Consider the following 20,481-nt stretch of genomic DNA (forward strand, 5'->3'; position numbering starts at 1 on the left):
ATGGTTGTCTTTGCTCCGAATTTTATCCCTGACAAAGGGAGGTAAGAAAATCCCTTCATTGAAGAGGATTTCAGTAGTTCAGGACAGTGGAAACTCTTTTGGGAATATGAGCAAAAGATCCTTGCCTCACAATTCTCCATCCGAGCTGGGAAAAAGAAATTAAACATCGGATAAAGTAGTATATGAGAAGTTTTTAAGTGGCATGAAAGTAAAAGCAGGTAAGAGAGCCAATATGGGGAAGGGTGGCCAATTCCAATTTTGCTTATTTATTATCAACTGATTGATCAATTGATTGATTCCAAACTTTCTATTTCTTCTTCCCATTTCTGTGGGGAGGAAAAGGGATAGGCCATACCCAGCCTCCCCACCATCCCTGTATCCAAGAACGGGGAAAGGCATTAAACTAGGGTCACAATGTGGGGCATGCTTCAAGGGTTCTGTCCAGGTGGATGCGATAGTTCCGAAAGCCGTCAATCTTGCCAATCTAAGGATAATGAATCCCTTCCAACATTCACTGGTCACACAGATATTTGTTGTCATTGTTTGGCTGGGGTCCATATGTTCTGTTCTCCATTCTCTGCTGTGGTACCAGATTCCTCTGCAGGCCCCAATGGGCTACCACATCCACTATGTCTATCACGGTGTGCCATTCAGCAGTCCATCCTTTACAATGAGGAGGACCAGTTCTCATAGACAGGCTCATGGACCTGGGCTAGGTGGCCCAGGTCCCACAAGAACCCCCACACCCAGGGCTCATGAACCCAGCACCCACCATGCAGGTAGGCCCAGTAACCTGGGCCAGAAGAACCAGGCCCCTACAGACCCCGCCCCTGGGGCTCATGAATCTGGCACCCACTGCACAGGCACGCCCAAGGCTCTGGGCCATGCGACCTAGAACCCACCTGCTCATCCTCCCCTCTGCCATCCTTGTAACCCTACACACCCACATCCCCAGAATGTACCACTGAGTACCCTGAGAGTTTCCCCTGCCATCATTGGCTCCTTGCCCACCCGAGTTTCCCCAGCTGCAACCACATAGCTGGGAGAGTAAGCAACCACACCTCTAGCCCAGACTTACTTGTGATCTGCCCACAGCATGGCAATTCTAATTTTAAAGACCACAGTTATGGCAGGCTGGTTCAGGATGACATCTGATCAAGCTGAAGGATGTGAAGGAGCTAACCAAATTGGTAACTGTGTATACTCCAGGCAAAAGGAGCAGCCAGGATACCAACCTTACAAAAACAGTGATTTTGATGGGCTAAGAAACAGTCGGAACAACTGGAGTTAAGTTATGGTTATGAGTTCAGTGAGACAGAAATGGGTAGAGAATGCTGAGGCCAAGAAATCATAATGGAATCAAAGAAATTCAGGCCCCAGAGGGGGTGTGTGTGTATGTGTGTGTGTGTATATACTTTCAATTTTTTTTTTAGGTTAAATTAGAAAGTTATTCGAAAACATGTGTTTAAAAATAAATACTTTTATGGCGTAGTGGCTCCATAAAGAGACAATGACATTAGTACTAGAACCAGTTTGGAGATTTTCTGTCTGGAATGATGAATTTATATTCATATATATTCACTGCTTTGATAAACACCTGTCCTAATTTTGGAAAATAAAGTTTGTCTTCTTATTAAACTATTCCCTACTATACAGAAATTAATTTCAGTTTCAGTTTACTTTAACTATGTTTCAACAGAAGTCATGCCTCTTCTTATCTGTTAAAATCACATACAAAGCTTACTTCAAAGAAATGTGCTTTGTTTGCAGAGTTTCACTGAGGGGAGATGGAGCCCTCAGATACCGTATGCCTTCAACAATCTACTTTTTCCTCCTTACTTCACAAAGGCCGACTATACACAAAGGCAAAGGTTTCACAGTGAAATCAGGTACTCATAATCCAGCCACATGTTCAAAAGCCAAAAAAAAAAGTGAGAGTCCATGGAAGGAAGGAAGAAGCAAAGACATCAGAAATGAAGGAAAGAAGCAAAGAAAGGAGAAAAGAAACAGAGGAGGAGGAAAGGGGGCTGTGAATGGTAGAGGAAGAGCAAGGAAGAATAGTTCACATTCAAAAATACAAGAATTTCAGTAGAAAAGACAAACAAAACAGGTAGGAACAGAACAAACATTTCTTGGAAACAAGAACTAAATCCAGATAATAATCTCCTTCCTCCATAACACAGAATACAATTTTAATCATTAATATCATTTATTGCCCCTGAGTCAGACCTAGATAACACACTCCTGGACTTTACTATATATAATTCTGTAGTTTTTCAATTTTCTATGCATCATAAACACCTGTCAGTATGATAGGTGTTTGATTTTGAAATTTAGGTATGCTTTCTACCAGGAAAAAAACTTTTCTCAACATTCCAAACATACTTCATGGTTTATTCTGAAGTGATACGTTGTGTAAAATTACACTTCATCATAAAAGAGAAGTGAAATGGTGACATTCTGGCTGGTATTACTATATTATCATTGGAATTTCTGAATAGCCAGAGGGGAATTCTGGCTAAAAGGGCAAAATCCTAATCTGCTGATCACTTCAGGCCTTGTCAGCATCCTATCACTTTCCATTCGCAGTGAATATTGATTCAGCTAAAGATTCACACTTTGCAAGGTAATAAAAGGTAATAATTTACCAAATAGCAGCTAAGTTGAAGGATGTGATTTCCAGGAGTGAACAGGTCCACATATAACAACATCTCCCTGCGCTGGCGTCCGTGGGTCACTGACTGCAGTCTCCCAACAGTAAAGTCAGGAGAGAAATGGGTCCCTTTCGGAGGCCGTCAGGGCCAGTGCCAGCATCCCTGTGACATTCACAGTCTTAGTCCACCATTCCTTCCTGAATTCCTTTTCTCGCATATACTCAAGCTCTTGCTGCAATCTGGGGCAAGCATCTCTTATCACATCCCCTTGTCTCCAGATCTGCAGAGACAAACATGCCTCAGCCCTGTGTAAACAAAATAGGAAAGATGAAACCCCAGCTCCCCATTTTCTGATTCTGTAACTCAAACTAGACAAACCCCTGGGGGAGTAAAGCAAAGGCAGGAGGCAGTTTCCTTTTGGAAATGAAGTCTCAACAACTGTGGACAGCCATGTGTCCCCAGTGGAAGGTAGCCCTGCTTACTAATAATTTACAAAGACTGTAGAGCCTCCCTGGTTTAGACTTACTTTACCTTTCAAGTCTTAATTTGTTTTTTATTCCTTTTATTATTGAGCACCCCAAGATACATCCAGTTATCTTCAAGTTTACATAAGCAATTTAATAGTCAAAATGGGATGTCTGACACTTGTGTCCACAAAAGTCCTATCTAAAATAACAGAAAGCTATTTTTCAACAATACTTTTCCAATACTCATACTTCATATTGAGATAATTCAATTTTTAGGCTTTTTAAATCATTTTTATGATTCCTAACCTAGAGTTAGATAAGTTATACATTAGGGAGTAATCAATAACAATCTATAAACAGCAAATGACAAAAAAATTTGATTGGGTTGGAAGGAAGGACCTTACTATTTTTATTCCTGTTTAACACACTTACAAAAACACAACCAGCTAGGATAAAAAAAATTCATGACACAGAAATATTTAATAAAGAAAAGAAAAACTTGGAAGACTGACCCAGTAAATCTTGGACCACTGTGTTAGGAGGGACCCAGCAGTGGAAGCAACTGGGTTCCCAAATTTACTGAATTTTAGAAAGGAGAACTCTAGACAAACAACTCCAACATACAAAAAAATTGTAAAGACTATATCTGTGACAAATTCTAACTCCTAAATTGTCTGAGAACTATCAGAATCTCAAAAGAATAAAAATCATCTGTCTTCATTATCACAGCTGCAAGCCGTTCACCTTTGACTTCAACACAGAGGAAAATGATGAAGATATTAGCTATTTTGATCAAGTTCACACTATAGGCAAAGGTATAGCTTGGAATTAAAGTCATATGATTGTGAAATGCAGAAAACTGAGCATTCGGCTAAAATTCAGTAGGCTAGCAGTACTTCATTTTTTTAATTTAAAAAAAGGCAATAAATGAATCTTCATGGAAAAGATAGAACAGGCACAGGAAATAACTGAATACCACAGACTACATGTGCCCACAATAACGGTAAAAACCATGCTAACGTAGCCATTAGCTGACCAGCGTCCACTGGGTTTGACACTCACACTCAGGGAGGTTAATACATAAATAAATACAAAGGCACGATACTGGAAAGGTCATTAAGGAAAGACCATTAATGTGTCCGTGAGCAACAAGTACCTTACTTATGGAACAACACAGCACGTCAGGAAATCTTGATAGATTTTTCTAAGAAAAAAAATCACATAATTAATATGGAAAAATAAGGCAAATAAATCACTGTTGTAGTCAAGTGAGTATAAGAAAATGTGCATCACTGAAATAATGTTATCAGAAAGTTAAAATAGTAACCTGGTCAACTGTTGAGATCAGCCCCCGGGGACGTAAAATTTACTTACGTGCGCAAGTTATCTCTGTATATTAACCTTTTAAGAGTTAGGTACTGAACATTAGAATCCAACCCCAAGCAATTTTGTACTTTTCTTGTAGCCTAGTTCTCTACTTATCTGGACTTGGGAATAAGGCACTTCCCTATTTGCCGGATGCTAAACAGAGTAAGACACAATTTCTCCCCCTTCTTCAATGGATTATGAGAAGGTAATAATAAGAACAGGAAGAACTGGGTATGACATAACTAGCGAGAGATAATACTCCTCAAGGCCTCCTTCAGTATATTCAAGATAACTTAGAGTAGGCCTGACAGAATTATCTCACGGACCCAGTTCACTAATGGACCTAAGTTCAAATTTCTTATAACTTCTCCAATTACAGAAAGGAGGTATTCAGTGTTGACTGTGAGCGGGCTAGAAAAAGAAACTAGATGTTTATCTTGCTCAGTGGTGTTTGCTGAGATCACTGAAATCAGGAGCGCAGATAATCTGTTCTTGAAAACAAAATCATAAGCAACTTTAAAGCATTTAATATTTTTTTCATAAAATAAACACCTCAGTGTCTGTTAACACTCCACACAAAGATCCTTTCACACTCATCTTCACTGAAGCTTTCTCAAAGAAATCCTATGAAATTCAACTAAAACATCTTTGTAGAGCTACTGGAAGGTCTTGAAGACTCCAGCAGCCACAGGCACAAAGGAAGACGCAGCTCGAGCCAAGCTACCAAGGAGTCGTGGGCAATCCTGGCAGTCTCCCTCACCTGACAACGGAAGGCCGGGCTTCCTGAAAAGCTCTATGCTTACAGATCCAGGATCTGTTCTTCCAAGCACGTTACAACAACAAGGCATTTACTTGCTGAGAGCTGTCTCTCTCTCCCTTGTGGCTTTCATGCTTTCCACAGGGTACTAAATGCAAATGCAGGAAAAGGGGGGACAGGGGTCCCCCTTAATTCCATAACAATGACACAGTGCTTGACTTCATTATCTGTGTTTCCAGAGTTAACCACTTTTCTATGTTCTTCCTTCAGTACGTGCTCTCCGACAGCATTTCTGATTACCTGCTTAAATATCACCCGGCAAATGACACGATGAACCCCTAACCATACAGATTCACTCATCTTTGTATTTGCCATAACCTTTCTCACATTACAGAAATGCAATGAAAGTTTGTTGACTCAAGATATTCAGCTGTACAGGATCAAAATTTCTGTTCATGTCACTGATGCTTACAATAGATATATTTTGAGTTATTTTTTTTATTTGAAAGGCAGAGTTAAGGGGAGAAGGAGAGACAAAAAGTGAGAACTTCCATCCACTGTTCACCCCCCACATGGCCACAATGGCCAGAATTGGCTCTGAAGCCAGAATCCAGGAGCTTGGAGCATCCTCGGGTCTCCCACATGGACACAGGGGCACAATGGGTCTGAGCCATCCTCCACTGCCTTCCCTGGGCACAAACAGGGAGCATCAGAAGTGGAGCAGCTGGGACTAAAACCATCACACCCAAGTACCAGCCCCACCATCAAAATTAATAGCCATAATCCTGAAAACATAACACTGGAGTTTTTTCTTCCAGAAGAGAAATTATCCTGTATGCCACTATAATAGTTACTACACACAATGCACAGCACTGACTGAACCTAATAAGCCACAGGCTTGCATGATAATGATGTACTATGCTCAAGTTCAACGTCTATATAGCACTGATTAGACAGTGCTATGGATGACAGTGAGTGAAGGAGGTTCAAGTGGGACAGAGTAGGGAGTAAGTTGGAGTTCTGCCTTTTCCTTTCAATTTTTCTGTAAACCAAAAACTGCTTTAAAAATAAAGTACATTGCTTGAAGAAGAAAAAAACATAACACAAAAATTACATGAAATATTCCTTTTCTTAGGCCTCTTAGTGATGTGAGCAATTTCAGGAATATAAAATCACAGCGAGATTGTAAGAGTCACTGTTTCTTCTGTTAACATTAAAATTTTTTATTCATTTGAAATGCATAGAAAGCACAGAGAGATACAGATAGACACATCTTCCAGCCCCTTAAGCACAGAACGAAGAAACTCAATTTTCCCACATTAGTGGCAGAGAGCCAGCTGTTTGAGTTGGCTTTACTCATCTGGGTTGCACGTTAGCAAGAAGCTGGATTGGGAGTGGAGCTCTGGCACTCTGCCAGGGTGTGCAGCTGTGACTAAGTGGCTTATTTACCTCCATGTCCTATGGCAGCAATGAGAATGTCACTACAGGAGCCTATTATAAGGAAGCTTCCAGTCCTGCCATTGGACGCATCAGCCCTTACTGATACAACCTGATCACAACTGGCTTCCCGAGGCATGAACATGCCGTGCACAGCCAGCCTGGTTGTGGCGGCACCAACAGGGCTTCAGAAGCCAGTGAGATGTAAAAAGAGGCTCGAGCATCAGATTCTTTTTCTGAGTCTGAAAGCATGCAATTGCAGTTACTTGCAAGTACTTGGACAGTCTATATGAGATTAACAAATTCTGGCAGGTTTAAAGCAATCACTAGGCACATATGAGGTAAGTATTTACTTCGATCACATATCAAAGTTACCCAGTCATGTTAAAAGCGCATTATTTCTAAAAACTATTTTTCCTATCTAGTAAAGGTTCAGTTCTTAGAAAACAAAACAAAACAAAACAAAACAAAACACAGATTAGCAATCCAACGCCTCCCAAGCCTTTCTGGCCCCTCGAGCTCTCCTGCTCCTGTTCTCTGATGCTCAATAACACCCACTGGCACTCTGCAGAATGACAGACTTTGGAAACTGTCCATACATGCAGATAATATCAACATTGGTCCATTAAAGATGACCTTTACATAATTTTCCTTTAACATAACTTACCAAAAACTATCTAAATAACTAAAAGGTTAGTGCACTGACAGTGTGAGTAATGATGAAGATTTTTAACAGGAAAATGAGCATGGACTGAACCACAGGAAGTACACCAGCAAGCACCTCTACATCATCAGGCTGGAGTGCTGTTGGTTTTGTCTGGGTGACTTCCAATGAGACTAGCTTATCTCACTCACTAATGTTCCTCCTAAATGAATCACGTTCTTTTTCATATCAAATGATGTCTGTTACATACAATGTAAAACGTGTTAGGACTATGTGTGAGTTTTAGATGATAAATGTTTCCTTCAGATACTCTTTCCTAGAAAGATTTATCCATTCATTTGAAAGCATTAGAGAGAGGGGGAGACAGACTAAGAATACCTTCCACCTGCTAGTTCAGTCCCCAGGCGGTCATAACAGCCAGGGCTGAGCCAGGCTGAAGCCAAGGGCCAGGAGCTTCATCTAGATCATCTCACATGAGTTACAGGGGCCCAAGCACACTAGGCATCTTTCAGCGCTTTTTTCAGGCACCTAGAGGGGAGCTCGATTAGAAATGAAGCAGCTGGGACGCAAACCAGCACCTGTAAAGGGTGATAGCATCGCAGATAGCGGTTATACCCACTAGACCATAATGCTGCCTTGCAAAATATCCTTCATCTTGACAATACAAAGACAAGACAAAAAATACTCTCTTCTCTTTTATGACCTTTTAACTAATACTGTTAGAATATTCTAAGTAAAAGGTGTTGTCACTTTGCGACAATCCAAAGAGAGTTTAAGTCAGGATGATCACAGTTTGGGGCCCCGGCGCGGTGGCGCAGTGGTTAAGGTCCTCGCCTTGCACGCCTGGGATCCCACATGGGCGCCGGTTCTATCCTGGCAGCCCCGCTTCCCTTCCAGCTCCCTGCCTGTGGCCTGGGAAAGCAGTCGAGGACGGCCCAAGGCTTTGGGACCCTGCACCTGCGTGGGAGATCCGGAAGAGGCTCCTGGCTTTGGATCGGCATAGCATCAGCCGTTGCGCTCACTTAGGGAGTGAATCATCGGATGGAAGATCTTCCTCTCTGTCTCACCTCTCTGTATATCCGCCTTTCCAATAAAAAAAATAATAAAAATAAATCTTTTTTTAAAAAAATGATCACAGTTTGGAAAAGCCACAACTCCACATCAACTCTGTAAGAGCGTGCTCCTCAGGGATGAGAGTTGAGTGGGGAAAAGTGAAGACAACATTTCCTCACATTCTCTCCTAGTAGATATGTAAAAAAAAAAATCATTTTTTTTAACCATGCTTCCTACCGAAAAAAAAATAAAATAAAGTAAAGACAATCTTTTTAAAAAAACATTGCGATCAAGAACCAAGGGCCAGTCCGGTGGTGCAGCACGTTAAGCCACAATCTGCGTAGAGAACATCCCATGTGGGCACCACCGTGGTCCTGGCTACTCCACTTCCTGCCTAGCTCCATGCTAATGTGCCTGGGCAAGCAGAACACAACCCAAGTGCTCGGGTCCCTGCAACCCGAGTGTGGGACCAAGACAGAGTTCTGAGTTCAGCCTAGACTCCTCCCAGCCGTGTGGATGGAAGATCTTTGTGTCTATATGTGTCTGTCACTATGCCTTTCAAATATATAAAATAAGTATTTTTTAAAAAAAGAAAAACTATCCAAGACATGGTGGTGGGGGGGGAGCAAGAATACTAATGTTGAGTCTCTGTGTAATACAGTAAGCAAAAAAAAGAGAGACTTTATTGGAACACGCATTCTGAAGAACACAGCACCTCCTAGCAGCACGTGGGTTTTCCAATGCTTTCAATGCTGCCATGAGTGTGCTTCCACATGCTTAATACTTTTTTTTTCTTTCTGTCTAATCAAGTGACCTGCTCTCATTTGGTTAAGTTTCAACCACAAGACATCACTGTATGCTTTTTTTCTTCAAGACACACGTCACAAGAAACCAAGAAAGGAGGAACTTGCAGTGTCTGTGGTAACGTCACTTGATAAACAGACTGCTTTGCAGAACAGGCACCGCCTGCCTTCCCTATATAAAGCAGCAGACACGTTAACCAACAGACACTCGCCGGAGGACCATGCAGGCGGCAGCCATCCCCACGCCACGGCTCCACAGGATGCCTGGAATGTTCTTGTCTGCTCACCCAAAAGAATTGAAAGAAACTGGCCACTCACTTCTACACGACAGAACACAGAAAAGGAGGCCCAAGACTTTGTAAGTGCATTCCGTGTCTCACTTCGGTTGCCCTCCGTGACAGCGAGCTTGTGGGTGAACAAGGGAATCTGGGTGTGCAGGGTAGCCGAATCACAGCAAGTGTACGTTGCACGTCGTTAGATTCCACTGGATTCAAATTAAATCATGCTATGACATTAAACTAGGTGGGAACTTTTCCAGGCATAAACTCATGAAAGTAGACTATCTTAGAATGTCAACTCTTTTTATTATTGTTTTATTCCTTAGAGAAGTTAATTGCCTGCTCTTTCAATGTTACAAATAAAATTATTACTACTGAAGAAATATGAACATTGATTTTTTTTTTGTCTTTTGTAGTGGAATGGACATGAAGGCATATCTGAGATCTATGATCCCGCATCTGGAATCTGGAATAAAATCATCCAAGGCCAAGGATATGTACGTACTCTGAAACCCTGAACTTAACCCACATTCACAGCCTCCATGTCACATTTGTGTCCTAGTGAGAGATGAATACTGCACGTAGTGGAATCGGTTTCTTTCAAGCAATGCAGTAAATGCGATTAGACTACAGGAACATCCCACTAAACGAAATACAAACATGAGTGCACATATAATCGCTACTTACTGCTGCACTGTCAAGCTTTATGCATTTGGATTTTTCTTTTCAAACTGTAATGGCAGATAGATTTTTCATACCTGTGACAATGTTAACAAAGATTTTTTTTTCTGGGAAATTTTTAGTAAATTTCATTATAACCAGAGTCTTAGTAAAGTTATTAAAATGCAACAGCCATTTTTACTTTCTTTGTAAAAACTACTTATTAATTTGTGTATGTTTTGTCTCTTTGTAGACTCTCTGCTGATGAAGTAATGCAATGGTCTCAATCTCTGGAAAGACTTCTTGCCACCCAAAGTAGGTACAGATGAATCACTGAATTTTCTAGATTTAGCTCAATATGCTAACAGACCTGTATGGCTTCAACCTAAATATAGTGTTCTGGGTAATATACCATCACAACACTGTGTTTTGGTTTTTTGTATTTGCTGATAAATTTAGTATAGATAACTCTAATTTACTGTTGACTAGCACTAAATTATCCCATCATTTTAGATAAAATTTCCAAGGCAGCTGGTGGTTCCCATCATAAATACAGGAACAAAAGTTAAAATTGTTCTAGGGCTCTGTAGTTGAAAGTTGTAATAAGTAAGCCAAATATCTCAACATGCAAATTGATATTTTAAAAATCACCTAGAGAATTGATTTTGTACAGCTGGGTGAAAGTTCATAGGGAATTCATTCAATCACATATTTTGTCCATCTGAAATCATTAACTCACTTATTCGTTCCACCTTTATCTGTCAGGCACTAAAAATTCAGCAAAGATTCAAAAATAAAGACAAAGCCTTTACTGAACAGATGGTGTTCAACAAACACAAACTGAACAACTGAATTATAAACAACATGACACATGCAATAACACAGATGTACTAGCAGGCTATTAAGCAGTGCTTGTGGGAATTTTCTGAAGAGAGAGAGTGAAAGATGAAAGCAGCTGGCCTCCTCCTTGCAAAGGCAGCCAGGGCCTTCCTCAGAGGCTTGGTTTATCCTCTTCCCCTAGAATCATCCCAAGCAGTCATGCATGGGAATTAAGAAGTTTGACCTAGCTCGCCCATCTTATTATCTCACTTAATTTAAAATTCAACCAACAAATAAACAGCATGGAAACAGCCCATACAAAAGTCTTAGTAACACTAGCAAATAAATTTCAGAACATTAAGCACACACATAATATACTGGCTTCATATTTTCTAAGTGTTATAAATTATATTCAAAAATGTTTATTAATTATTAACAAAATATAAATGCCTTTTACCAATGTCTGCTTCCCTAAACTACTCTAAAATACTCTACAGTCTAGTACTTGGTTCAATTTTTTTAAAAAAAGTCTGTTTTGTAATCAGCAGAGCAGAATTTTAAACAGCCAATGGAAGCAGAGCACATCTCTGCAGCCCCAGGGAGCAGCTCTGGCTGTGCGGAAGTCTGGCCTCAGTGTCCTTAGGCATGACTCCAGGAGTCACCAGGACCTTCCTCTCTCAACAAATCACGAGATGGCAACTGCACCTATCTCCTACCTGTGTACACAGAGATTGGAACAGTATTTTACCTACAAATCTCTTCATCCATGAGTTCAATTAATTTAATTAGCTCAATTCTTTCCTTTCCTTTTAGCTGGTCAAGATGTTTTTGGAAATTTCCTAAAATCTGAGTTCAGTGAGGAAAACATTGAGTTTTGGCTGGCTTGCGAAGACTATAAAAAAACAGAATCTGATAATTTGCACTGCAAAGCAGAGAAAATATATAAGGCCTTTGTGCATTCAGATGCTGCTAAGCAAGTGAGTACTAAGTTCATGAAAATCTGTGTGTGTGTGTGTCTGTGTGTGTGTGTAAGGATATATATAGAAAGAAAAATTAACATGCACAGCACAATCACGTTCTATTTGAATATCATTTTATCTCTATAAGTTTACGTAGAGTCACATAATTTAGTGTACTTGTGGCTATGTCCATACACAGATTGATTTTGTAAAACTACCTACTATGAGTGGAGTGTGGAGAAAGGGTATTACAGCCACATCTGTAGTTCGGGGAAACGATCTATCCCTTCCTGGAAAAGGGCAAAATGTAGATTCTGAATATATAAAATTACAACAGCAAACACACTGTATTTAGTTAGGAGTTAGGAGCCGTGCCCATTACCCATTAGACACCCACACAAAGAGCCCTGTACTTTTACTAATGCTAGAAGTCCACATTAGTCTCTCCTGATCCCTGCCTCCTTCCACGGACAGGTAACTGTTAGGTGTCCGCTTGTTCACCATGTGCCAACTACAGTATGGGCAAACACGGAGCATGAGAAAAGACAGTGCAGAGAAATCTGATTTAATGAGAATGTAAATAAAGCCACTTTCTTGAAGTGTTTCAGAAAACACAAACAAAAATGTCAACAAATGAAAACTGCATGCTAATTGCTTATAATTCTTTTAGATCAATATTGACTTCCGCACTCGAGAATCTACGGCCAAGAGGATTAAAGCGCCCACGCTCACATGTTTTGATGAAGCCCAAAAAGTCATATTTACTCTCATGGAAAAGGACTCCTACCCCAGGTTCCTGAAATCAGATATTTACTTAAATCTGCTCAATGACCTTCAAGCTAACAGTCTAAAGTGACTGGCTGTCGGTTAAAGGCATGAGAAGACAGCATCAGTGCAGACAAAACCCACCAGTGAGGCTCCCTGGCTGAACAACTTTCCATTTTCGGGTAACTCAACCAGCCCAGAAGAAGAAGAAATGACTCGGGACAGATGCATGCGGCGGCTGTCAAGATGTGAAGCTGGATAGAAGCTAAGTTCAAACTGAGGGACTGTAGGAGAAAGGAGAACATAAGTGGACCTCTGCATCTAAAAAGAAAACAAACTTTCTGGACTGAGAATCCTGCTAACTCTAGTTGCACAGAAACTGTGAATAAAGACTAAAAACTGTTTACAATGTGCTATAATAAGCTCAAACTCAACTGACATTTGCGCTATGTATTGTTATATAGAGACTGTAACGAGCTGCTGAAAACTCGGTCTCTTTGATGACCATTTGAAGAGGATGTGTTTCAAAATCCCCACTGTTCTTATTCACACAGAGGTTCTTGGTATTGTCTTCTGATGGTTTTTACCTGGGGAAAATGACAAGCATATTTAACGAAAGCTATTTGCTTTTAGAATAAGAAAGAATAAATTTATAAATTAAATTATGATGGTATCAATAATAAAGGTGAGTTTTGTATTAAAAATACACAGAGACAAGTTTTCTTAAAGTCTCCTTGTCGTTTTAAAGACTTGTATGTATTCCTCAGATTCAAAGAGAAAGTAAGACAAACACCTTCTTTCTATCATATATTCAAGATCAACAACTTTTGCATAATTAACATTTTATGTATTAAACTATACAAAACACATCAGCTTTTGCACTTCTGGCACAAGGCATGCAAATCAAACACACACAATATGATCTCATATGGTTAATGTTAAAATCAATGATACAGTTATTAAGTCTTTAAAAAGGAATGGAAAAACTAGCTCAACAAATACTGTGATTAACAATGGACATTTTATTTGGATTCAAGAAGTATAAAACTCAGATTTTCTCATGAAGCATTCTCAGCAGTCATTATAAAGCTGTGCAACAGAAAGATCCAGTCTCCACTTCTCAAATTTAGTTAACTCAGCGTTTATTAGAATGCTGAAACGAGCATACACAGACACACGCACACATATAAACACACAGCCTTATGCAGAGGTCCCATTCCAGACTAACTGCATCAGAACAGCAAAGGATAAAAGGATCAATATTTACAAAGAAACCCAGGTGTCTATGAAGTTCATCTGAAAATACAGAGACCAAAAGTCGCACTGTGACTTTCTTCCTACAGAATCTGTGCTTTCCACTATGTAACACTGCCACCCACCGACCAGAGTTCCTTCATCCCTGAGGCGCAACAGTAGCAAGTGCTAGGCAGAAGAGATCTTTTGAAGGGATCTCCCACTAAGCACAGAACAGTAAGTAAACTGTTGCATTTTCTCAGAAAGCCTGTAAAACTCTAAGTCCACATTACTGGAGCTCCATATACCAGAAACCAAACTGACACATGATAGATTTTTTTTTCCACAATCTGGCTTAGTCACAGGCAAACAGTGATGGCAAAGGGCAACACACAGACCGGGTTTAAAAACATTCTGCATTTCTAAGGGACAGAATCCTCACTGGCTCTATATTTGATTCTGTCCTTGCACTGTTTCCTAAGAGGGACTTTGGAAGAGAGTCCAGTATCACCACCATCCTCACCACCTTCACGCACCTTTCTCTCCTGACTCCTTCCATCATCAATACTGTCAATCTTCATTCAACCGATGTCTGTGACACACATGCTATTTCCTCAGCTCTATGACCCCCACCCTAGTACAGGTGCCCATTGTTGGTCATTCCACGTGACTTTACCTTCCTCTTTCCAGTCTCTTCTATTTACTTTCTTCTGTATGACCAAGAATATCATATGCTCAAATACTTGCACAAACTTGGTATGTCATTTCCCATGGTTCATAAAATGAAGCTCAAATGTCTCCTTCTAGACCCCAAAACCTTCCCCTGGGTATATGCTAGATTGTTTCCCTTTCCTTAAAGAAAAACAAAACTAAACTCTGGTCTTCATTGTCTCCAACCTTCAGTTAACTGCCATTCTACTTAAATGCCTTCTACTATACCCTCTCAAAATCCAACCAATTCTTCAAGATCTGGGTAGAACAACTTTTCCTAATGCCTTCCTGGTGGCTTACACCATTATGGGGTTATTTCAACAACTAGTGGAGGTGAACAGCATCCCATACAAACAAGAACATTCTGCTCCTATTTTAAGTGCTCCTGCTGCCATGGTAGATGGAATCCAGGACCTTGAGATGGTGAGGCGCGAGCACGGCAGCTGTCCGACACACTACTGCCCATAAAACAAAGGTGCTGGTGTTTGTCTTCATAAAATGCCATTTCAAGGAGCAGTTTTTGCACAGATGGTCAAAAGAAGCTCCTCAAACCCCCCTCAGCTGGTGAAGAAAAGGGAGGAGGGGTCATCCTGATTGCATGGACTCAGAAAAAAAAAATCCTCAAAAGGCATTTTCTTGTACTTCTCACTGACTTTGTGTTACAAGATGGCTGTTTCCTGAGACCCTATGTAGAAACAAAATGAATACTAGTTCATCTGAAGTTAGGCTCTGATCGGCTGCTCAATCAGAGACTCTCAGTGCACAGCCTGTCATCCACTGGGACCTGAGGGCAGCAGCAAGGAATGGGGCGTGAGATTCGAGCTCACTGACAATAAACACTTGGAAGTTGGTCTCATCAGAGTAGAGAGCAGGGAAGAGGTCACTACAAGTAGGAGTGATGCTACAAAGGGGAGAACAAGCCCTCGCATACAGAGACCCTGGAAGACTGTTAGTGGCACACAGACAGTGGGCAACCACAGGCCACAGCAACGCACCCAGGATCAAGAAGCACAAGAGACAGGCAGTGATAAAAGTTCATAGAGATACAAATCTAATCACTCTGACTTGTTCATTATAAGTTCTAAATATGTATCAGATTACTACATGGTATAACAAAGCACGCATTGATTTAAAACAAAGTTTAGTTTGACCTTCTGACACTTATATTGCTTCCAATTTGTCTATCCTATGTACATACAACTGGTCATCTGTAAAAATAAAAATAAAGGTAATGACATACTCCATGATGTCTAACCAAAAAATACATTTACCCATTTAGCCCACAAAAGTGAAAGTTCATGTTTCACTTTCTATATGCAGACTACATTAAATACTATAAATCTTTCAACATTTATTGCAAAGATGATAAATTCCAAAATCTGTGAAAAATAATGAAGTAAAAGGTGATTCCAAAATGCCCTAGGTAAAAATCATTAGAGAAATTTTTGTCAAGATCAACAGGAAACCATATCTAGACAATAGAAATCACTCATCACCCGCAAAATAATCCCATCATTTATGCTGAAATCCTTAAAAGCCAAAAACATAAAATTCTAACAGAAAAAAAGCTGCATCACACTTGGGTCTAGCCGAAGTGAACTCTTTCAGGGGCTGCTGCTATGGAATGCCACATGAAATAACCACCTGCAATGCCAACACCCCACTGGGGCACGGCTGCTCTTCCCAACGGATCCACTGACAGCCCCATAGAGCTTAGGCCCTTGACATCCACACGAAGACCTGGCTTGGGCCACTGCAAACATTTGGGGTATAAACCAATGTTTGGAAAATTGATTCCTCTCTCTCTCCTTCTTCTTCTCCCTAACTCTGCCTTTCAAATAAATTTCTTAAAGAATCTTTTAAGAGAAATTGTTCCATTAAATAAGTGATAAAATACAGACAGCTTTCCATAGATATTTCTATACAATAAATATCTGGTTGTTTGTTTATCAGTGACTCCATTACAAGACAAAAACAGAGAAATGCAAAGGAGATGGAAAGGATAAAAGAAAAAAAGGAGAAATAGAAGAAGAGAGAAAAACCAGAGTTGACTGAGATCTCGAATGTCTATAAAAGGGTTTCAAGAAGTCCATGGAAAGCATTACTATGAAGCAATATACATAAATTTCAAAATTCTTTTTCACCAAAATAAATTCACACTAGCTTGTTATAACAGGTCCCGATAAGATCTAATTTGAGGTGCTAAAAGGATGTCAGTTCGAAAATACCTCCTTTCAGAGTAATAAGAATTATTCTAAAACTAGGGCAAAAAAAATATCCTTTTTATGGTGAATTTTGGTGGCGGATGGGGAAATCACCGATGCTTTAGGGAAAGTTGATGGGAACTAAAGCAGGAAGGGAACAGTAAGAAAAAGGAAAATTCACAAAATTATAATTATTAAGCTTTGTTCTGCATTTTTTAAAATGCCAATTTGGAAAAACAGCTGGCTTAAAGATTTCCTACCCACTGTGCTTACTGCAGCAGCAGCTACACTGAAGATTTCATACATAAGAAAATGGTTATCCAGGACAGTAGCATCTCTCTACCCAGGACCCCGGCTCCAATCCCCAGCTGTCTCTTCCTAAGATGTGGATAAACCTCCACACAGGGTAGCTAGCAAACTCTCCTTGCCAATAACTTCCTCTCACTTTTCAAAATATATGGCTATACATTACCAGTCCAAATCAAACGTGCGATCCTGGACTTGTTTTAGAGCCCTATTGGTGTACTTCTGGGAAGAGATCTGGGTTGAGTTATCCTTACATTCTAAGATGGGCCCTTCCAGGAGGGCCACTCTCACTCGGCTTGTGTACTTAGCTTGCTGCTTACACCTGCTGTCTATGGGAGCCTCTTTGAACTTGCTGTGTGATGCTCAGAGAACCTTCCCTCCATAACCACATCAGGAACGATGTCTCAAACAAACCAACATTTACAAAAGGACAGTATTTTCAGCAGTACACATTGCACACATGTATTGAAGTGTCACAAGTAATTCCATGGATATTTACAATTATAGCTAATTTTAAAATGTTAAAAAAAAAAGGGACAGAAAAACTTGTTGCAGATAAGCCTACAGAGGTGAGCCATCCACATGACTTTATGAGGAATAAAGCAATTCTGTTTATGTCCTAATTGAAAAGCACCAGTGCTAAGAGCATGAATAACAAATGCCTTAGATATCTCGCAAAAGTTAAATTTGTACACTTCTGATGCAAAGTGAATTTTCTGCTTTTCAGACAAACTGGAATAAAATTTTAGATTTAATGAGTGCCAAAATATCGTAGCCAGATGAGCTGCAGAAATAGCAGAGCTTTCAGGGAGTTTCAAACAGTATCTACACTGGGCAGGCATGTGCTATATACACATATTACCTGTTCAGTCCACACCAAAACACTGAGAGAAGCATTCTGAGTACCATTTTACTCAACAGACGTAAGCAGAGTGGTGAGAAATGCTACTGGATGTCAGACCCAATACACACTTTCAGTCTCCACTTCCCTATGACTCCCCTCCTGGGAAGAACCTGATTTCTCTGATTTTTCAAAAATTGATTTAGAGTAGCAGAGAAGACACTTTGCGAAGAAAACATAACTGAGGGAGCAGAGTCAAACAAGAGGCTCCTTTTGAGAATCAGGGTGTGAACTTGAGAAATCCACAAGGCAACGCAAAGGAGAGGGAACCCTGGCAATAGGAACAGGCAAGCTGCTGTGAGCAGTGAGTGGGAGGAGCACAGGAAATGCCTAGGGCTTTACCTGAACCTAGAGCAAAGTCCTTGGCTATGCCCCACGGTCTTTATGGTCAGAAACGTTCATGAGACAACTCGAAAGTAGAAGGTGGGAAAACTGGAGGATGATTAAGAAATAACGCTTTCAGGAGAGTTTGTGCGTAAAATAAATTATCCAGGACTTTCAACAGGTAATTGTTTATTCTCAGTTACCTGGAGCACTAAATATTCCACGTGTTTTTCTATTCAGTACTACTTTAATCTTGGACCACAGCAGATGTCAGCCATCAATCAAGTGAAGGAAAAAAGCCAAGGATCAAGAAATCCTGAAAACTTATGGCAAGCAATTCACCTAAAGCCAAAGGCACCTTTCAAACTCGGGAAACAAAGCTGCAGTGTAGAATTCAGGCAAAACCCAGGCAAACGACACCAAAAAGATCAAGCCCGTTGGACAATACTGAGGATTATGATGAAGTCAACAGAAAAATGTTCTCATTTATGGGGGTAGGGGCCATTAACTGGGCAGTGGGTTGATGCATGGTCTATGCAATATTCCCGAGTTCACCACTTGTCGTCAGAGAGAAAATCAGGATCAAGCCAGCTGGCCAGTCACTCACTCCTCTGTGACCAGCACTCTGTCTTGCGCTACTCCAGTCAATCCCAAAAAGTGAAAATTTCAATGAATTTGGTTTAAATTAGTATTATGAAAACATCCTGCACTTTCTTCATGTCTTACATTCAGCTTTGAAATGTTCAACTTGAATTGGCCATTAAAACAGACTGCATTCCTAGTCCAACGCTTTTGTTTAAAAAAAAATCTGCCAATGAATTCAGAATTCACAGATAACCCACTGTTAACGAGTACGTGGAAGAATATATTCCCTTATTAAGAACCAAATAAAATCCTTCCTAGAATGTTTACTGACCAATTTTGATTAAAACAATTATAATTCTTACCAACCAGGAGGCCAGAAAGAAGTACCAAACTTATGAAACAAAAGCACAAAAGGGTTTTCTTTTTTTATAACTTACTTTATTTATGTAAATTGAACATGCTTCATGTGTTTCACACACCACACTTAGGAACACTGCGATACTTCCTGCCTTCCCCACCCTCCTGCCTGCACTCCCTCTCTGCCTCTGTTTCTTTCCTAATTATTACAATGGCATACTCTCATTTTACCTGGCAATCAACCTTAAAATTCTATTAAAGAAAGATACCCACACACAGCAGTAAAAAGGAAAAGCCTACTCTTCATCAGGAGTACAAGAAAGGCTGCAAACCATGATCAAACCTCAAATGCCAGCCTTACTCAGCTAGATTACATTTTTGCCCTCTGTTGCTCCACAGCAGGGAAGGCGCGATCTTTGTCCTTTGGGGACTGGCTTATTGAATGAAGCACAATGGTTTCTAGTTGCATTCGTTTGGCTGCAAAAGGTGAGATTTCACTCTCCATGTGTGTCTAATACTCCCCAGTGCACATATACCACATTTTCTTTCTCAAGTCTTCTGTTCATGGGTATCTCGGCAGATTTTATCCCAATAAAAATACTAACAGCATAATTCTCAGATCTAGAAAAAAACCCAATGATAAAATTCACATGAAAACACAAGAGAACCTGAATAGAAAATACAATTTTAAACAACAAAACAAGGCTAGAGGGATCACAACAGCAGACTTCAAGACGTACTCCAGGGCAGTTGCTATCAAAACAACTGGGTACTGTTACAAAAACAGATATGCAGATTAATGTAACGGAACAGACATCCTCAGATATCTTAAAATAGATCTACCATATGACTCAACCATTACACTCCTTGGAATTTACCCGAAGACAATGAAACCAGCATACAAAATTATTTATGCATCCATGTTCCTTGAAACTCCAGTTACAACAGCTAAGATATGAATTTTCTTTTGGTGATGTACGTTTCTAGTAAACAGTAAATAAATGAGTCTTTTTCAACGCATTCTGCCAGTTGGTATCTTCTGGTTGGAAAGTTTAGACTACGGATATTCAGGATTATTATTGAAAGGTAGCAACTTGATCCTACCATGTCCCCATAAATATTCCCATCATTCACTCTAAATTTTCCTTGTGCTTTTACTAGGATTTTCTACATTCA

The 20,481-nt window shown here is 40.1% G+C and overlaps 1 protein-coding gene across 1 annotated transcript; it reads left to right on the forward strand.

Moving 5' to 3' along the window:
• The first annotated feature begins 9,347 nt into the window (after window positions 1–9,347).
• RGS1 (regulator of G protein signaling 1) lies at window positions 9,348–13,308 on the forward strand. Its single transcript, XM_040985390.1, has 5 exons — window positions 9,348–9,561; window positions 9,898–9,978; window positions 10,395–10,456; window positions 11,774–11,937; window positions 12,590–13,308. Exons 1-5 carry the CDS (start codon window positions 9,425–9,427, stop codon window positions 12,773–12,775), a joined length of 630 nt encoding a protein of 209 aa, XP_040841324.1. The 5' UTR covers window positions 9,348–9,424; the 3' UTR covers window positions 12,776–13,308.
• The last annotated feature ends 7,173 nt before the right edge of the window (window positions 13,309–20,481 follow it).

Source organism: Ochotona curzoniae, unplaced genomic scaffold (assembly GCF_017591425.1).
Source record: "Ochotona curzoniae isolate NIBS_2020 unplaced genomic scaffold, NIBS_Ocur_1.0 contig_430, whole genome shotgun sequence".
NCBI lineage: Eukaryota > Metazoa > Chordata > Mammalia > Lagomorpha > Ochotonidae > Ochotona > Ochotona curzoniae.

Bases quoted from the DNA above. Each gene is read 5' to 3' on its own strand.
- RGS1 (XM_040985390.1), top strand. From the start codon at position 9,425: ATGCAGGCGGCAGCCATCCCCACGCCACGGCTCCACAGGATGCCTGGA. The intron at 9,562-9,897 runs GTAAGTGCATTC...TGTCTTTTGTAG, and splicing joins AAAAGGAGGCCCAAGACTTT to TGGAATGGACATGAAGGCAT. The intron at 9,979-10,394 runs GTACGTACTCTG...GTCTCTTTGTAG, and splicing joins TCATCCAAGGCCAAGGATAT to ACTCTCTGCTGATGAAGTAA.